At 43.0% G+C, this 19,641-nt stretch overlaps 1 protein-coding gene across 4 annotated transcripts in view; it reads left to right on the forward strand.

The window, feature by feature from the left end:
- Window positions 1-1,084: 1,084 nt before the first annotated feature.
- AFF2 (ALF transcription elongation factor 2) overlaps window positions 1,085-19,641 on the forward strand; it is a 349,278-nt gene continuing 330,721 nt past the window's right edge. The window contains exon 1 of one of the 4 annotated variants that reach the window (XM_080365661.1): window positions 1,085-4,879. In XM_080365661.1, the coding sequence (XP_080221787.1) occupies window positions 4,833-4,879 (47 nt within the window). In that variant the 5' untranslated portion in view covers window positions 1,085-4,832. Of the gene's footprint in view, window positions 4,880-12,095; window positions 17,037-19,641 lie in introns of those variants that run through there. The other 3 variants (XM_080365658.1, XM_080365657.1, XM_080365660.1) reach the window with 3 other exon arrangements.

A 19,641-nucleotide genomic window follows, 5' to 3' on the forward strand; every position in this document is an offset into this window, starting at 1 on the left:
TGGGACCTTACGACACCCACTGAGCACCTTGTATGAGCAAAGCATGACGAAATGCAGTGTGTCCTTGCAACTAGCTGTGGACATATCTTAACATAAGCTCGTCATGTAAGAGCTTGCCATTGTGAACCCTAATATAATAATAATACCAAAATGATGTGTTCCCTAAAGGACTCTAGAAAAACTTACTGAAGGAAGGATTATTCAGCAGGATGTGAGAACACTCCCCCTTCTCACAATAAGAAAACTTTATCAATATATTTTCAGAAGTGGTTATTGTATTAAATTATTCTTGTTTCATAAAATAGGAGTAACAATGCTAATAAGAGAATAGCTCTGCACAGTTAAATAAATTATCCAGGCAGCACAGAGATGATAATTACAATTAAGATGGCAGGAAAATAAAGATTACCTGTACATATGCACTTGAAACTGAGTAACAACATACTTTTAGTAACTAAAAATCTTATGTACTTCCAAGCAGGAAATATAGCCACAGAAACAGCACGTGATGGGTTCCTACTTTATATATGCACATCTTAACGGTGATTTTTTTTTTCTCATATAGCAGCTTTAGGATAAGATTTATGTACTCATACCAGTGTCCTGTTCTCATAGATTTGGGCTAAATGTTCTTGTGCTGCCTTCAAACAGATGCTAATGTTAACTTAATTTTCAATGTATTAATGTAACCTGTGTGCTTTATCTAAGGTGTAATAAGTTTGTTCTCCATACATGTTTAGTGCAGTATGAATGAGACACAGAAGGAAAAATCAATCATTGCTTCACAGAGAAATATGAACTCTGCTAGCTTCATTTTTCACACTGTGAAAATGACTTGACCTTCCTTTCCTCAGAAATCCAGGTATCTCCAATCTGTATTCAACAGCATAGCTGAGCACAAATTTTCCATTAACATTTTCTGGATAGAAAACTGATTTCATTCTTGTTGTTTTGTGGAAAAATAGGGTTTTCTTTGGATCAAATGGAGTATTCTCAGCAGAAAAGGTTTCTGTGCTGTCTCACAAGGGTTGCAGTTCAGTTACCTTTTGCCTCTGCAGCCGTGGACTTAGTCTCTCTTACCAGACCCACCATGGCCACAGTCCTGCCACGCTTCCTTTGGGAACCGGGACAACAGGGCGGCTCAGGGCAGCTGCAGCCCAGCTGCTGAGCCCTGTCTTTGGAGCAGAGCACTGAACGGACCCTCTTTACTACTTCTCCATGTCTTTCTCATTGACTTCATATCTCCCTTTGCATATACAGTGCACATGTGGGAAGCCTTTGGTACCGAGGTTATAATGGGATGCATGTTGGTTTGAAAGAGAAAGGTTGAGGCTGGGATGCCCCAACCCTGCTCTCTGCTGCTAAACCTGAAGGAACAGGGGGGAAGTCCAACCATTTTGGTGCAACCTCAGCAGCTCCCTTGGTTGTACAGCACTTCTAGGCTTGCGCTTCCACACACAGCTGCTCAATCTCAACCACAGCAGCAGCAGCCGCCCAAGGGGGGCAGGTGTTTGTGCCTTCATCAGGGGATGCTCTGGCAGGCTGCTTTCTCCTCCAAGCCTGAACGGGGACAACCACCTAAGCCACCCACCTGGAGCGCCTTGCTGGAAAGCCAGCTCTGGTCCTGTAGAGCAAGATGGGCAGGGGAAGGGCTGGCTGGCACAGGGTGAAATGGCGGGAGGCCTTGTAGCCTGCAGCCTCGTCAGCAAAACTAGAGCCTGACTAGTGCTGAGCCAGCCCTTTGTAGTAGGCTGTGGAGCAGAGCAATGGTGAACAGGTCTAGGAGGCCTTGCTGATGATATTATCCTTGTCCTGAGCTGTTGCAGGTGCTGGGAACCGCAGCTGTATTTTCCACTGTAACTGTAAAAAAGGTCATGTTGAGGGCAGCTGAACTTTCTATTCCTGGCAGTTCAGGTAAATGAACCCTTTGCTATTTGAAGCAGGAGCTGGGCCAGCCTCATGCTCGCGCTTGCCCCAGAGCTGGCTGCTTGCTCCCAGCTGCTGGCAGCCATGCATGACAGGGGCACGTGCCGCCCCACACGCTCCCGCAGCCCTCCGCTCCCGTGGTCTGCAGCCACGGTGGTGGGCGGTGGGCTCGGCTGGCTGACCCTCTGCCTGCTGCACATTGAGGGGGAGCGGAGCCAGGTGTGGCCGCTGGCAGCAGAGCGTGCTGTGTCCCTGGGGAGAGGGGTGGAGTAGGCACCCTTCCCCCAGCCCCCATGGCAGCAGGCAGTGTGTCTGGCACTGGGCCCCAGGGGAGCCTTGGTGGGTGTCTGCAACAGTGACATTCGGGCATGTCCTTGGATGGTTTGAAACCTCACTGCAAAAAGCCGGCTCATGCACGAACATTCTTGTGTGGCTGAGGGTGTGGGGTGTTTGGGGAGCTCCAGGTGCCAAACCATGTAACTTTTGGGGAAAGGGATTTTGTCTGCTATTGCCCTTCATGGGAACAGCAGGTTGGCTTGCTCATGCAGGATCTCCCACCCCTTATCTTTTCTAGAATGAGCTCCGAAAGCCTTCTTGGGAACAGTTTTGTGCAGCTTTTGCTGGTTTCTGAAGAATTGGAAAGGGTCTACTGCAAAAGAGTGAAGACACTCATACCTGAGAAGGGTTTTCTTCTTTATACTGGGTAAAAGCAAGTGCTGCTGCAGACCCTGTCAGTGTGGGGGCAGCTGGCTGGCACCCACCAGGCCCCTCTCTGCAAACGGGGAGCAGAACTGGCCACTCCTGCAAGTCGCAGTGCAGAATCCTTTTAGTAAGTCATTTAGTTCAGTTTAACGGTTCAAGCTCAAGACACCAAAATTAGGTAAATTGTTGAAAGTGATTAGGTGACAGACTAGATTTTATGTTTATTAACAGTAATTAAAAAACAACAACAAAAAAACCCCACCCAAACCCAAACCAAACAAAAAACCCCACCAAACCCTCTGTACCTGTTTCTGAAGAAAAGTTCTGAAAAGGTGACACACACACCCCCCACACCCCATGGTGGTTCAAAGTATTGGCCACAAGTTGATTTCTGAATGGGGCTTTTAAAACCGACGACAAAGCTAAAATAAGAAACGAGGCCCTGACTCATATTATTTTAAATCTTAAGGCCCAGAGCAGCGAAAACGGAGAGCTAGAAAGGAAACGCTGCATGCACCTGCCTGCCCGCAGCAGGGAGAGGAGCAGTGCTTTGGGTTTTGCTGGGTGCAAGTGCAGGCTGTCAGCGGCGCAGCCTTGCCAGAGCTCCCCCCTTTTGAGGGCCTGCAAGACACGCGATGCAAACATGAGTCTTGCAGTGAAGCCCAAGCTAAGATGATGAAGTCTGTCACACTTGACTTTCACTGATAACAGTCCCACGGCTTTTCCTCAGCAACATTTTTAACCCAATAGTGCTTCTAAAGAATGGTGTACTCCTTACAACAGCAAAAACTGTGGATTACATTAGCTGCTCTGCAACTGATCTAATTTATAATCTTGCACTTGTCTCTTAATTCTCAGGAAGCTTGTGGAGATGCTTCTGAGGGTTCACCGGAGTCTGGCCGCTGTGACCAGCTGCGTGAGCCTGCTGGGGCTGGGGCATGGCTGTCAGGATGGCCCCTCGCCACCACACCCTACCCCCCAAGCAAGGGTTGTTTTAAACTTTGCTAACACAAAGTCCCTGAGACTTGCTGGCATGCAGGGAAGTTCAGGGTGCAACGGGTCTTGTGGAAAACTGGAGTAAAGATGAACATAGCTTTGGTCTTGTCTTTGCAATAGCAATGTATGTACTTGTTTGCTCAGTGGGTATATGTACTTGGGATTTATATTTATAAAATGGATGTGGAGAATCGTAAGATACACTGTTTAGTAGGCAGTTGGATACAGAAGCGTGTGGGCAGGGTGCGTGAACCTGGGTAGAAAATAATTTGATGTAGGGGATGGAGAGTGCAGCGGGCCCCTTTCCCTGTCTTGTCACGTGTGGGGCAGCCTGGGACTTGAGCTTGGCCTCCCCTTGGAGGGGTGGGGAGCGGGATGGTGTCTGCGGGAGCACTGCAGCACGCTGCTGCCCGCAGGTGAGCCGTGCCCCTTCCCACCGCGCACGAAGCAGGCAGGCGCCGGGAAGGGCTGCCATCCCGGCTGCTCAGCTGGAGCAAATCCCTAGGGAGTGCTCGGGGGACCCTCTGGGCCAGCCTGCGGGGGCTGTCCGGGCCTGTCTGTCCTCTGCTGTCGCGCATCTCCCCGTAAGGCTGCCCGGGCCATGTCCTCGCCGCCTACCGCCTCGGTGGCAGTGAGGTTGGTTGGCTCACGGGAGTTGGCTTTGGCAATAAAATTATAGGTGCCTATTTTTTGTGTTTTCCTCTCCCCTGCCCCCGCTTCTCCCCCTCCCCTCCCGGCCGCCCTCGGCTTATCCCGAGGCGCGCAGCCGCGCTGCTCGCGTCCCCGCCGTTTCTCCTTTCCCGCAAAACTTCCCGGCGCATCCCGGGCGGGGGGTGGCGAGGCTCCGCCAGATCCCGGCGGTGCTGCCGCGGCGGCTCCATGCCGCGGCTTCGGGCCGCCCCGGCTCCTCCCCTCGCGGTGTGCGAGTGTGTGTGTGTGTGCGTGCGCCGGGCCGCCGCCGTGCCTGCCTCTCCCAGCCAGGCAGCAGCCGCGCCGCGCTGCTGGCGGCGGCCGGAGCGGGCGGCGGCGGCGGCGCTCGGCGAGCCCCGGGCGGCTCCGCGCGGCCCCGCGGCGGCCGCCGCTCCCCGCCGCGCCGCTTCCCATGCCGGCCGGGCAGCCCTAGCCGTGCCGGCTCGGCTCCGCGCTCCTCGGCGCGGCGCGGGGCGGGGAGGGGGCACCACTTCTCTGAGTCTCCCCACCAGATCGTTATGGACCTATTCGACTTTTTCAGGGACTGGGACTTAGAGCAGCAGTGGTAGGTTTTTTTCGTTGGTGGCTTTTTCTTTTTTTTTTTTTTTTTTTTTGGTTTTGTTCCCCCCCCCTCCCCCTTGTCTCTCCACCCCTCTCCCCCTCACAGCTGCCTCCTTCCTCTCCTCCCCGCTCGCTCCCCGGTGCCTTAGCCTTTGTTGAGGGGCGAAGCACCCGGTGCTCGCCGGGGAGCGGGTCCGCGCTGTGCCCGCGGGGAGCTGCGCCGGGGCCGGCCCCGCTCCGCGGCCCCGCCGGTGGGGAGCGCGGCGCGGGCTGCCGGAGCGGGGGGAGCGGCGGGGAAGCGCCGGGATGTGCCGGGTGCCGGCTGGAACAGCCCGAGCAGCCCCCCGGCCGGGCAGGGGAGCGGTGCGGAGGGGCGATGCTTACCCGCGATCGCCGCTCTGCTCATGTTGTGTTTCTGCTGTCAGTGACAATATTCCTTTCGCGGGGAGAAACGCAACTGGAGTTTTGCGGTGCGGCACAGTTCAGCTGTAGCCCTGGCCGGTGTGGGGGCTTCTGTTGCTGTTTCCGCTGGTTTCCTTATTCTGGATGAAGTGTTATTGAAGTTAGTTTTGGAAGTGGGAAGATCGGTCCCCGTGATATTATAACAGATATTTCCCCTCCCCTCATTCTTTTATTTTCTTTTTTAATTATTATTATTTTTAAAAGAGTGGAAATTTGGATTTATATTGCTCTGCAAATGGGTGCACACCTTGAAAAGGTCGGTGCATCTGTTTAAGTGTATTGTAAACTTGTTACCAAAGTGAATGTTAAGGAATTTTCGATGGGTGACAAGTAGCCGGGAAAGTTAGAATCTGGGTAGGTATTAGTCACTTTCCCGGCTGGTTAATGACACTATGTTTATTCTTTCATTGTTTTTATTGTTTGGGGGTTTAAATTTATTTATTTATTTAGTTTTCAATTTAGCAAATACAGTTCTAATTCTTTAACTCTGCACGGTGAAATTCAGTGGTTGGTTTCTGCTTTGTTAAATGCTATTAGGCTGAGGTGCAGTTTGCCAAGAAAGAAGGAGACTAAAATACTGTATTTTGTGATCCTAATCTCTAAATGTCACACCGATTATGTGTGCATATGCATGTGCATTTGGACCTCATGTTTGGCAGAGGGTTTACTTTACTTTGTTGATAATATAAAGGTATGTCTAGTAAGAGATAATATATTTAGTTAATAACTATCATTTTGCCAAACACAGTCTTAACAGCTATGGTTGCAAATCCAAGATAATCAGAACCAAATACCTGTCACGTTCTATTTTACAGCAATTTGGAGTAAATCCTTGGAACCCGTAAATTACACTGTATCAATGTTAATCTGTAAGCAGGCGTTTTGGATCATGTGCATGTTTTATCAGCTCTGCATAAACCATCATATTACATCTTTTAATAACCATGCTGTTGTTATTTGAAGGTAATAATCACAATAAAATTAGTGCTCAATTAAATATTATGCTTCCACCACACTATCTTTACTTTGCTACACTAATTTATTTTGCAGACAACTGATAACCACCGTATTACTACTCAAATAATATTTGCATACAATTTGCCTAATTTATAGTGTGGGTAACATCATTAATTTAGTAGAAGCTCTTACAACCCAATATGTGGGTGTAGTTCTAATACTAAGCACATTATAGGTATTGAGTTTTAATGTTTGCTTAATAACTTACTTTCATTTGACTATGGTTTTATGTGGATTTAGAGATGTGCATCAGAAAGAAAGGAACCTTGTGCCTCTGTTTTTCCATAAAATATGAGCATATTACCACTCATTCTAGAAATGCCATTTGCTTGCTTTCCTACAGTGAAATTTAATGGTTTTAGTGTTTTTAGGATCCGTGAGGAAAGAACATTTTTACTTTGTTTCAAAGTGTTTGATATGTACACAAACTCTATATGGCACAGGCATTCACACACAATTACGTAGTGCAGACATCAAGTTGGATTTAGCTTTTAATAATCCAATTAGCATATGCAAGTGCACATGTATGTAATATGTAGGTACATAATCTATGTGTGTGCACATACATGTATTTTATTGTAGATTTAAAGATTTCTGTCTCTGATAAGTAGTTGCATTGCTTAAGGAGAGTTGAATTTAGCTCATCTATCCATAAAGACGTGCATGCGTATATATGTAATATGTTATACATGCATCGTCCCCACACACCCAGAAATACGCATGCTCACCCATCAAGATTTATTGATTTTTGTCTGTGTATCCAATATTGTGTAGTTACTTCATGATATTTACAAATAAGCATATATAACATGATCTGTAAATTGCTGCTTCTTGTTTTGAAACTGTCCTCCTTCCTTCTGTCTGTAAGATGGCCTTTGTAAAAGGTGTTTCACAAGCATTTGTAAGGCAATTACAGACCCTCTTCTGCACTCCCTGTAAACCCAAAACTTCTGCTAATCTGTGCTGCAATCGCCAAGACGGCAAGCTCAGGCCTACAGCGTGTGTGTGGGTGTTTGTATGTACTATCTGTATGCAAAGTACAACAGAAACATAGTTAGCCTGAGAAATATATTTTAAAAAAATATATTTATAGCTTGAGCAGAGATTTTTTTTTTCTTTTTATTTTATTTTTTTTTTTCTGATGTGCATTGCCATACTCTCAGGAAATGACTCCTCAAAAGTTTTGGGCTGATGGGAAAAATAATTTCCCCCCCCCCCTCCAATGGAGGCATGTCTTTATGTCACTTCTTGAAACGTATTTTGTCAAGAACTGTCAGAGTTATAGTTTGTGCTGCTGCTACGTATGTTCTTAAATTCTCACCTGGCATTCCAGATGATTAGTGGGAGCTTTGTCTTGATACAAACTGCAGAATCAGCCCTTTAGTTTCCCATATTAACAGAGATCACAGTAATATAAGAATGAGGTGTTTCATTGAACCTTTGTCAAGAACGTGGCTGAGGGTTGGTGTGGGATTTTTTTGTTAACACTAGGGTAAAATGTGTAAAATAAGGCCACAGCTATCCCAGTGGATGTTTTCCCAGACTTAAGCTGAAAAAAAACCCCAAAACAATTTAAATGAATCTAAACTCTGGCTGAGGTGAAAGGGCCGAAGCTGAAGTCTGCTATGATTCCTGGATGAATAAGGAATGTTCACCTGGGCTTGCATTTAATATGAGCCATTCTATGAGGGAGAAAGGAAGGGAGATGGATATAATGAAAAGCTTGAATGCCTGTGTGCACCGAGGGGACCACTTGCTGTTAAAAATCAAATTTCATCTTTTAAATCACTTTCCACGCTTGTCTGTAGTAACCAAGTAAATGAAATCTTGAAGTGTCCTGGGACCATGTGGCTAGATTTGAACCTGCTTACGGAGTAAGGTGGTGCCATTAATCAGCAGCTGGGAAACAACAAAACCCAACAAAAAACCAGCCACCCCAGAATATATAGCTCCTCACTAACGCAAACAAAGGCGGAGAGATTCACGGTTTATGTTTATTGTCGTTATTATTAATATTTTTTAAGTCCTCCAATCTTTGAAAAAGTGGAAGGAAGGAAAATAGTGGGAAAATGCATCTTGAGGTATATAAAATAAAAACCTGGCAAAGGGACGTAAGATCAGCAGGTAAGAGTATCATTGTAGCTGCGTGGTTGTGGTGGGGAAGACATCTCACTGCAGAGGAACAAGCCTCTTGGTTTGTTGTTTTTTCTTCTTTTTTTATATTATGTATCACAAGTAGCCTAATTGCAGCAAACCCAGCAAACTGCCAGTTATACAGGAAGAGGCTTAAACTCACTAAACTGTTATATAAATAGAAAGTTCAAAGGTCTGTTTGTGGCTGACAAAGCTGAGAACAGGCCATCTGTGGGCCAGGTTCCTCTCCTGCATGAATGCAAAACCAGTGCGTGCCACAGCAGTGTGTTCTTTCAACGTAGTCCTCAACCTGGAGGGGGTGATCCTGCTCTCCAGACAAAGGTGAACTGTTTCAGTTCCAGCGCTGGGTATTTCCCTCCCACCGTCCCCCTGCCCTCTTTTCTCTTTGCCTTGTGCCTCTGCAGAAGACCTTCTCAGTTACTGTTCTTTCACCAGGGTCTGTAATAGCACGCTAAATGAAAAGTCATCTGAACGTGGAAACAGTGTTGTGTTGTGTTTCTGATGGGAATGTGTGAAATAGAGTAGAGAGGGTCTTTGGGAATTAGATTGATATTTTTTATATTTTTTTGGGGGTGATGGTGAGAGCATTAGTGTAGGAGAAAGTCACATTTTGAATGAATTTCTGTAACGTTTTTGTCTTCTTCCCTTTCTTCTCCTTAAGAAATATTACAGTTGAATTGCAGTTACTTTTTGAATTCGTGTTACAGACATCCCCAAGTAATTATTTGAAAATGTTTCATTTTCGATTTGCTTTGAAAGTGTAAATGGATGGATTGTGTGGCTGCTGGTGGGTGGGTGAGGGGGATTAGATGCTGTCAAAACAAGCAGCTGAGGAAGACCAAAAATAGTCTTGGGCCAAAACCTATACTTGAAGTACATCCTGATTTAGTAATTCTTCCCTGGCTGTTATTGAACTCTATGGAGTGTAAATCTTAAAAGAACTTGGCCGTGTGCTAACATTAAGCTCACATCTATCCTATGAGGCAAAATTACTATCAGTTTAACAACATTTGAATTGTTTTCCTAATGATTCATTCAATAATTTAATGACGTTTAAAATACACAAATTGGGATGGAGAGTAGATACTTCAGATACTGTTCAGCTATTCTGAAGCCAGGCAGAACTTCAGAGCGTTTAAGCACTTCATATTCGAATGCCAATTATATTGTTTGGGATTTTCTTTTTGAGTAAAAGATGGTGTTATGATGCAGGTCCTTCAGGGAAGCAGAATTTTTCCTTTTGTCTGTCTGACAAGACTGTTGCTGCAACCTGGAATTTAAATAATTTAAAGGGAAAATGTGACATCCTGTAAAGTGTTAACTTAAATATACTAAATGATTTCTGTAAAAACGGGTGGGCACTGATGGTCATTTTGGGCTTCTTAGGACTGAGATGGTATGCTCTAGTGTTGTGGAAGGAGCGTTATGATGTTTTTTTTGTGTTATGAAGCCCAATTTCTGTTTTTATCTGAGTCAAGCAAAATTCCCATCATGCAAGATGGGACAAAATTGGCTCTAAGACTTAGAAAAAGCACATGGGCCTTAATATTGTGGGGTTGTTAGGCAGGTATGTAGTTTTAAGCACATGAGCAGTCCTATTGAAACAACTCTGATTTCAAGTTATGTTTTACTGAACGGGGGTTTTGAGCACTCCCAAAACGCTCAATGTGTTTGACTAGTGACTAAACCCCAGTTCTTTACATATGTGGGAATGGAAACTGACATTATTTTTTGTTATTTTTGCCTGTACAGTACACATCCCTTTGCCTGAAATCTATCAGCAGTTTTACATGATTACACAAATAACTGGGCAGCCAGAAAGAGTGCAACTATCAAATCTCATTTTAAAACTAAGAAATTAAAAGAATTGTAGGAAATGTTTAACACACTGAACCCATGAAGTTTGTGGAATAAGCATCTGAAGAGATAGACCCCATCCTGTGTATCCCTGGTGCCTTTAGTTTGAGGTATTGGAGTTTCTTTGTGTAGAGAACTTGAAGGATTGGGCTCCTGGATACTTTTTAAGCGTATATAATGAATAAGTACCATAAAGTACCCGTGCCTTCCTCCATCTTGGCCTAAGCCAGTAGCCAGTGATGTCAATGGAGATGCTCTCAATTGACTTCAGAGAGTTTGACCCTGTTTTGGCCAAAGGCAGGCTTCATGAAATGTGGAGCAACTCTCTAACAACTAGGATCAGCAAACCACTTTGTGCACACCTAATATTATGCGTGTGGAAAAGCTTCACAGAGCCCAGTTCTGAACCTGTCTAATTCAAATTTACTGCCTTTCTTTGGAGAAGAAAGAAAAGAAAAATGGAGAGGAAAGTTTGTATCTTTTCTCTTGGTTGCAGTTAACAGAATGTATTTTATAAAGCCATCAAACATCTATTAACACTGAAAACTGAAACTGTGCCATAACTCAGGGTTTGCCATGTTATGAATTCTTTCTTAAGCATCAATAAAGAAGATAGTAAATCCATTCATATGTCAAGTGAGTATAACCTTCCAGACCACTCATAGTATAATATAGTCAGGAAGTCACAACAGTGACTTAAAAAGACAGTTCTTTCATTCTTATTATTGTTACTGAATGTTACATATTGATGCTTTGTAATAAAAATATTTGTTTACATTGTTCTAAAAGCTTTGGTCAGAGGTCAGAAGGTATGTTACTCCTGAGTAATGGACAACTGTAGAGATAAAAAATGAGTGGAAGGGTGGCAACATGCATGTCAGTAGCTTTTAAGCTCCATTTTGTATGACTTCTAATAATACAGTTTTTTGACCAAAAAGGTATGTGTTATCCCACCTACATTTGTGAGCGAAGATTTTGGGGAATGAGCTGGAGGGAGTTGTTTTCAAAAGCTATGTATTGGAGCCCTATGAGGTCTCATAGAAAGTGGAAAAGAATTGCATATTACTCCTTGGTTTCAACAAGACTTGTTGAGTGCAGTCAGTGCGATGGGTTTACCATGTTGGGCTCATAGTGTTGAAAAAAAAATGATATGGAACTAGAGAGCTGAGGTAAGGCTATAAACCAAAACTTCCTGCAGTTAACTTCCCAGCTGTTACAAACTGTTTTATCATGAAGAGACTGTTTTTCAACTCATACATAGCAGATCCACACAATAAATTATTATGACTTTTAAACAAAGGTCTAGTCAGTAGTTTCTTCTTCTGTAAAACTTTATATCATGTTTTAATAACATTTTATGAATGTGTTCAAATCAAGCCACCAGGAGAAGAAAGCTCTTACTTGGGGAATTTTTTCTTTATCTGACCTCAGCAGTTAATCTGTGTCTTTTTACTGGGGATTGTCGATGAGTTCTTATTCCAGGTGATTTGAGATGGTGAGGTTTAAGGAGAGCTGGAGATGATACCACAACTGGAAGCCGATTTTCATTGAAGGTAACACAGAGAATGGGGGAATGCCATTTACTACATATAATGTGCAAGTTTTGTTTAGTGAGGAGCTGTAGTCAGCGATTCAGATTCCTGACTCAGATGCTGCATGGTGCTACTAGTTATAGTAAGACATGAATAGCCCACTCTTTATAGGGGTGGGGTATTAACAACCAGCAAGGAAAATGAGATAAAGCACCAAGTTAAAAATCACTCAGTAGTTCCTTTGACAAGTATTATAATAGCTATTTTTGTATCACTGTGGGTGTACATGGTGTTGCGGAATAAGTAAATTCGGTAGCTCTACATCGCTTTCAGTGCCTGGAATTCAAACCTGCAGATGTCTTGCTACAGAAACTAGTGCTTTTTCCTTATGGCACTTTGCATGGACTGTTATCAGGGTTTGACCACAGTTTAGAAGTTTTCTTCTTGGTCATTTAAGTGTAGGCCCTTATGATAAGTGATGGTATCTGCATCCTACAAAGACATCCCACAGACACCTAAAAGTAAGACTGGGTAAAAATGGAGCAGTACTTGGTGGCTTGTGATCTGTGCTGAGAAGGTGGCTTCACAATGGAATGTTTTCATCTAAAATATTTTTATCTCTGAGGGTAACAATCCATTATGTAGGTCTACTTGTTCTTTTTTCATCCTTTACTGTATCACTGGCTTAGGTCAAGATTTCACTTGTGAGGAAAAAAGCAAACAACTGTCAGTAGAGAAAGCAAATGCAAAACTTTAAATACAAAGTGTCATTAAGGTTGCCACTTCCCATTTAATTCAGTCTCATATCATGAGGTAAACTAAGGTCCTGCAGTAATACGGTGCTTAGGTGAGCCTATTTCTATGCTGCTGTCAGTAGCCATGTATTTAAGAATGTAGTATTCAGGACTGGGAAAAACAGATGCCTGTTGGTTATGGACCTCTTTGCATAGAGACCAGTGTGTGAGACGATTGCAGGGGGCTAGATTTTAGAAGATTTTACTTTTTAGGCCCCTTTCCTGAACTCTCAGGTGAGACACCCATAGCTTGCTGTAGCCAATTCATGTGTAAAACCTTTGGGCTGCTCTTTCAAATGTGGGGGTGATTTTTCTTCCAGTTTCTTTCCTGTAGAACAATGGAATGACATTCTTCCTGGTGTTTCCTATGAAGAATAATGATGAGGAATTATCTTCTCTGTCTACAAGTGTTTAAAAACTCATTAGTTAGGGTCCCTGAAAGAATTCCAATACAAGTCAGTGGGTGTGGTGAAGCTGATTGTAATGGGAAGCGGACTGGGCCCTGGGGCTGGTGGTCAGCAGGGAGGCGAAGCTGTAAAGAATACTGTGCATATGCTATAGTAAGCATTTTCATAGATCTCCTCTGTGGGAGAGGACAATGGCTTTGGAGCTCATATTTACTCAAAAAGCAGCCCTTTGATTTTCATGGCTTTATGCTTCGTTGCACATTGGAAAGCCCATTTGTCTTCACCAAGCCTTTGAAGAGGGATAGGTGAAGGGATTGAGGCATTGGCCAGTGGCTGAGGGTAGTGGTTGCTTGGAGAAGGAGCTACATTGTCCTGCTGTTTTTTTGGTGATACGTGGCAAAGCTGCTGTCGTCCTTTTGAAGTTTTCTAAATCAAGGTGAACATGTATTTAGGAACAGAACATGGATTCTCTTACTGGCTGTGCCACTAGCTGCCTTACTGCCTTTGGGAAGTCACTTTGTATCTGTCAAAGTGGAATAATGATATTTACAGCTTTGGTAATTTGCCTTTTTAGTTTGTTTGGGTTTTTTGTTCAGGTGGAAAGCATGAGAGAAGGGACAGCTATGTAGTTGCCTTTATCTGGTGTTTTTTGTTCACTCATCTTGTCGGGGGTCAGCTGGGAACTGTTTTTGACATTTTCTCTACTCTGAACTTCACTCGAGCTATATAGTCCTTCACTACCTTCCTTGTACTGCATTACCTAGAAGAAGAGCAAAGTGTTGACCCAGATTGGCTATGGCACAGCTTATGCACTGAGATCCTGTGTTGGATGCAGCTTTTGTACTGATGGTATTAGACACATGTTTAGAAAAAATGGGGTAACGTTTCTGGCCACAGACCTTTCAAGCTGTTGATTTGTGTTTCTCTGCTTTACCTCCTTTTATGAAGTGAGAAGAACATCATCTCAGAATTTTACTGGTAGACTGAGGCATTTTACAGAGAAGTCATTGTCGTTACCCCTTCTTGTACACAGGGGAGTGGAAAGAGAGGAGCCAAGTGACTTGCAGAAGGGCTTGGCGTTGGTCAGGACTGCTGTCAGCTGAGTTCCAGTTCACTGCTTGCCCGCTCTGATGGGTATATTTTCCTGTTCCGCAGGGGTGTGATGAGGTTAAGTCCCTTAATGTTTATGAATGTTTATGATGATAGAGCAAGACAGAAACCTAGGCAGATATATTAGTAGGGGAAAGGCAAGCCTGTAAAGAGAAGTGGTAGGATTTGGGCAGAGCACATCTGCAAGAAAAGGTAATCAAAGCAGAGAAACTCTTCTGAAGGGCAGAATTTATTTACAGTGTGCATATTTGATACAATTTACCCAGCTCTCAGCTGGAGAGCAAAGGCTGCCATGGACCTTTCCGGGGAAGAACGACCTTGTTACTGCAGAAGACTTGTCATTTCCCGGGTCTTATAGCAAAGCTTTGTATATGCAGCTGTAGCTTAAGTAAACGTCATGTCTTGGATGCTTCACTGAATAGTACATCCACACTTTTTCAGAAGCATTGTTGCTCTTTGAGCCAGCTGCCTTTGTTTCTTGCAGACCGCTGCTTTGTTGGTTAACCCTGGGCATGAATTTTCTTCACATATGTTATTAGACTGAACATATTTTCTATTTTTACCACTTGGGGATACAAATTACTGTTTTGTGTTTAGCAAGCGCTAGGAAGGGTACATCTTTGTGATGTGAAAAGAAAATAAATACAGAGGCAAAATTTCATTTGAAGATCCTTTCTTTCAAGGTTCAAGGGAAAACAGGCAGCAAACACAATTGATGGTCTTTAGTTTTGTGTCCCTGAAAAGCAGGAGGTATTTGCACATATGTGTGTTAATAGATTATGTTGGTGGAATTTGGCTCTGAAATTTACAATGGGCTTTTGAAGAAGGGAACAAATTTTGATGAAATCCTGTGTATCATTTTAAGGCAACTAGAGAGATTATTAGTAATGTACCTACTTATAAGTATTGTCTTTGTGGCTTTGATAGTTGTCTGTGGGCCAGTAAAGCTGCACTAGAGGGCTGAGCTAAAGACTGCTGAAGCGGGTTGAAGTTTTTCCTCGATTTAGTAAACTCTAAAACATACTTAGCTAGAGCTTCCTTTGCTTTCTCACTCTATTTCTGGAGAAGATGACCTTTGCCTACTCTGGCGTAGAGGTCCAGAAACGTTATGCAATCTACTGCAATATTTTTGTTACTACTCAGTCTTTCCATCTCTCTTTAAAGACCCCTTGCCCGAACGGCCCGTACTTTAATGTGCACATGGAGTGATCATAGATAAGGGAGCATAATTAAAGAAGGTCTTGATAATTGTGTAGGGAAATGCCTGTGTACTTGTTCAGAATCATACAGCCCCACCAGCAGGACATTGAGCGCATTTGAGTTGTAGACCATGACTAGGTGTTATCCTCATCAGGATAATAAATAATACACTTTCCTGTCACTTCACTCTGCCTGGTTCTTTCCCCATTACCCAAGACAAGCTGTTGTGTGAGAATTTTGCTTGGTTGTAGACTGCTCATGAATCTTGCAGAACATGACATGCAGACATCTAACAAACATGACTAGAAACTGCATAAAATACATAGACATAACACAGAAGTCATATGTTTGAAAACACATTAGAGCCTCACAAATAACCTGATATCTAGAACGCTTTTTTTCCTCTGTATATCCATAACCAAGAGTGTTCCGCTAGCTGTGTTTCAACAAGATCTGGGTTATTTTAGATTTTGTAATGATTCTTGCTTGTGTAAACTTGCAAAATCTGCCTGTAAATTCAACTTCAGTGATAAAAGGTCTCATCAAAAAATTGAGGCAGGCTAGAATGTTTGGTTAAGATTTAATATCTTTCTAACTAATTATAACACAGTGTCAATATATGCTGTAATGTCTGTGGAAAGAAAAGGAGCATAAATGATAGAGTTCTGTTGTACCAGGTTTTTTGTAAACAATAGTTAGGTGGATGTCTGAAGCAAGGGCAAGAGAATTGATAAACCTATTCCAAAGGGCTTGCAAAGTTGAAGTGAGTTCTAAATGCAGATTAGGAGCAAATGATGACAGCCAAGCCAGCATTACCTCAGTTGATTAATTTATAAGGATACTGGTCAATGATTTTAACCAACAGCTATGCATAGTAGAATCCTAATGGGATCTGTCTGTTAAGATTACATAAAGTAGAGCATTTGATTTATTTCATAGCTTTCCAACACTCCACTTTAACTTCATACAAATAATGCATTAGTCACACTGGATAAAATGGTGTATTGAATAAAGTTGTGATTTTGTCTGCTTCTTATAATCTGATTTTTAGAAAGGATTAAATCTGTTTTAGTAGTTTATTCATATCATAAAAGAGATTGTTGGTTGAATGAAACCTTTACATCTGCCACTTTCTATCTCATTAGAAAAGACAGTAACATAAAGTTCCTCATTTCCTCCCAGTCTGTTTTATCCCCTGGTGTGTCTGAGTGTGTATATCTTCTGTACATGTTTGTATATTATAATGTCAGTGTGTTTTCAAAGTTGTGGTTAAGACTGTGTCACAGCTTTGGGAGGGTAATACAAGGGGTTATAAACATTCTGGCAAAGAAAATACCCAGCCAGGAACAAATGGGGATGTGGCAAGGGGTGCCTGTCAAAAGTCTGAAAATGATAGCTTTTAGTGGCGTGGCCCCGTGTGGATGCATTGCCAGATTCAGCAAGGTATTTAAAGCACACACAGTGCTTTACTGTGAGTATGCCTACGTCAGTGGACACAAGTGCATGCTTAATAAGCACGTGTTGACCTATGGCTGATTGAAGAGGACATGAAGATTGGGTATTCCTCTGAACTTAAATGTGAATTGTCAGTTGTGATCAAACTGTCCAGCTGTCATTCATCTGTCAAGGTACTAGTGTTTTTTAAAACATTCTTCTAATTCAAATGCATGTTGTTGGTTTTATTAAGCTAAATATTTAATGCAAAATTACAAATTTAGGCGCTTTTATCCATTGTTGTTGAAATGTTGGCTTATTGTTTATGACTTTTATTCCTTTTGTTTAAATGTGTGTCATAGACAGGATGCTGCTGTTAACAACTGGCCGTTGTTTTCATGTAGACCTTTAGAGGCAGAGTAGCAGATGATCTTTTCATAGATGTTTTCTTATTTGTATTTAAGATTCTTGCCATTTCTATTTAATCCCACTAAATGTTTAGGGCCAGACTTGGTCTTCTGAACATGGGGTTCTGTTGGTTTCTAACGTTGAGAGAGAGGTAGTATGCAGCTCTTTCAGTTGCCTTTTTAGTCAGAAAAGCAGATTCTGAGGATCTCTGTTCTCCTTTCTGAGGACTTGCTGAGGATGAAACTTCTTCATTCACATTTTCATTTGTTGATAAATGTTGTGGTTTTGCTGGCTCTGGCATTTCAGGCTTGGCTCCTTTTCCCACATACTTTGAATCAGTAGGAACATTTTGATACAAAATCTGTAGAGCAAGGAGCCACTTGCAGGCTTTGGTTGCAAAAGCAGCGGGAGCAGCTGTAGCACCTGGGTGGGCAGGGAGGCTTGCACTGGGCTCTGCCCTTGCAGAGGCCTTGGGTTGCCAAAGTGGTAATAGAGGGTTATACCTGTTTGACTCTCAGCGCAGGATTGGGCCTGCCTCTGACTTCAGCAAGCTTCTTGAACAAGACTTTAAGAACTACATATTGTCCCTCAGCTGCTTTATTTTAGGAGCAATGACAGTGGGACCTAGCTCTTTGCTCCACACTGGCTGTTTTCTGTGCAGCAGCAGTGCACTCACCGACTGAGCCATACAGGCACAGCTGAGTCATTTTTTGCTTAAATTCTGTTCATTACTGAAATTGAGGGGAAAAAACCCTTTACTTATCATGAAAGTATTTTTGGTCATGAGTACATTCCCATGATGCAGAATGCTCCTCAAAAGTACAGTAATGTTTGTTGAGGTGGAGATATACCCTACGTTGTAGTTTTTTTGGGTGCCAGATCCAAGGAGTATGCATGGATTGGTTTCCTGAGGGCAAGTAGTTTCCATTTGGCATTACTGAATGAACAGTGCTGTCTTTCTCAGCTAAATTTAGGTATCCTCTGCAGCAGGCTTACCTACACACATGAAGCAGCCCTAGTATCTCTGACCTTGCTTTAAAAATGGGTAGTCGTATGAAGCAGACGCAGCTCCAGTGTGTGCTGGTGTGTGGCTCCAGCAGCGCTGGGGAATGTGGGCGTTGCAGGTGTCTTGGGAGCTGAGGAAGCCTTCCCCAGCCACCTTCTTCCCCAGCAAACCTGGCCTGTTGGAGAGGTCATCCTGGAGCTGCACGTGGCTGGAGCACACATCTATCACTGCTATCAGAGAATGTCCAAACCTGGCGCCTTCTGTGTGCACAACTATTTAAATGGAAGTATTTGTCAGCTTTCCCATATATGTAGTAGCATAATTTCAGGGATGGATAGTGTATGTGGGTTACATACGGTTCTAGCTGCTATGCAAGAACATGAACTGATGCTGTCTGTACTCACGGTTTCATAATACACTGAGGACTAATGCAACCTTCCAGCACTCGGTTAACAAATTATCCCGTGAGATGGTTATGGCAATGAGACACAGCATAACTATTTAAATATGAAAGAGCAGTGCCACACTGTTTGTTTTCTGTGAGGAGTACTGACTGTATCTCTGAATAAACAGACAACAGCCTTTTATGGGAGATTTTGGTTGCATTTTATTTGGCAGCTGTTTGTCTTGACAGGAATTCTTCAGTAGTATTTATTGTATTTTGTGCTGGTAGGGGGCAGAGCCAAAGCAGAATCTGAGCAGTTTTACTTGCTTTACTTGTGAACAATAAGAAAATATTGCTGTATTAATTACTGTTGTGCTTTATTGGCAAAAATAAAGAGATCCTATAATATGAAATTGCTAATATAAGAAAGGCTTTGATTTTCTCATTAGCACAGGATATTTTGCATCTGTTCTGGTTCACGAGTGCATTGTCGGCACTTAAATAATAATAATGACTCAGTAATGAATAAGAATAACGACAAATAGGCATGTGAGTATGCAGGCAGGCAGGCACCCTCCGGTGTTTACCAGTAGGTTGGTTTTGGAGGTCTTGCAAAATGAGCTGTTCCCATATGCCCATTCAGATTTTCTTAGATCATTGCACAGCCCGGAGATTCATTTCGTTGCTGACATGGCTGAGTTATATAGAAGCACTTTTTTCATTGTGTGTCAGGAGTGAAGTGTTAAAGTTGAAATGGAAAATATATGTTTCTTCCACTTAGAAACATTTAAGTCTCTATTTTTTCTTTCTTTCTTTTATTTATTTATTTTTTGGTGCGAATAGAGTCTTAAGTATCTCATTGTTTTGAATTCATGAAAATATTAGAGCTCTGGATTGTTCTGCCAGTTTTTCAAGTATGTTCTTAAAAATGTAGCCTGGAAACACCTTCACTAGAGTTCAACTTAGTTTATATTGAATTGTCCCTGCTTCTGTAGTTACT

Source organism: Falco punctatus (assembly GCF_963210335.1).
Source record: "Falco punctatus genome assembly, chromosome: 15".
In the NCBI taxonomy this organism is placed as follows: Eukaryota; Metazoa; Chordata; class Aves; order Falconiformes; family Falconidae; genus Falco; species Falco punctatus.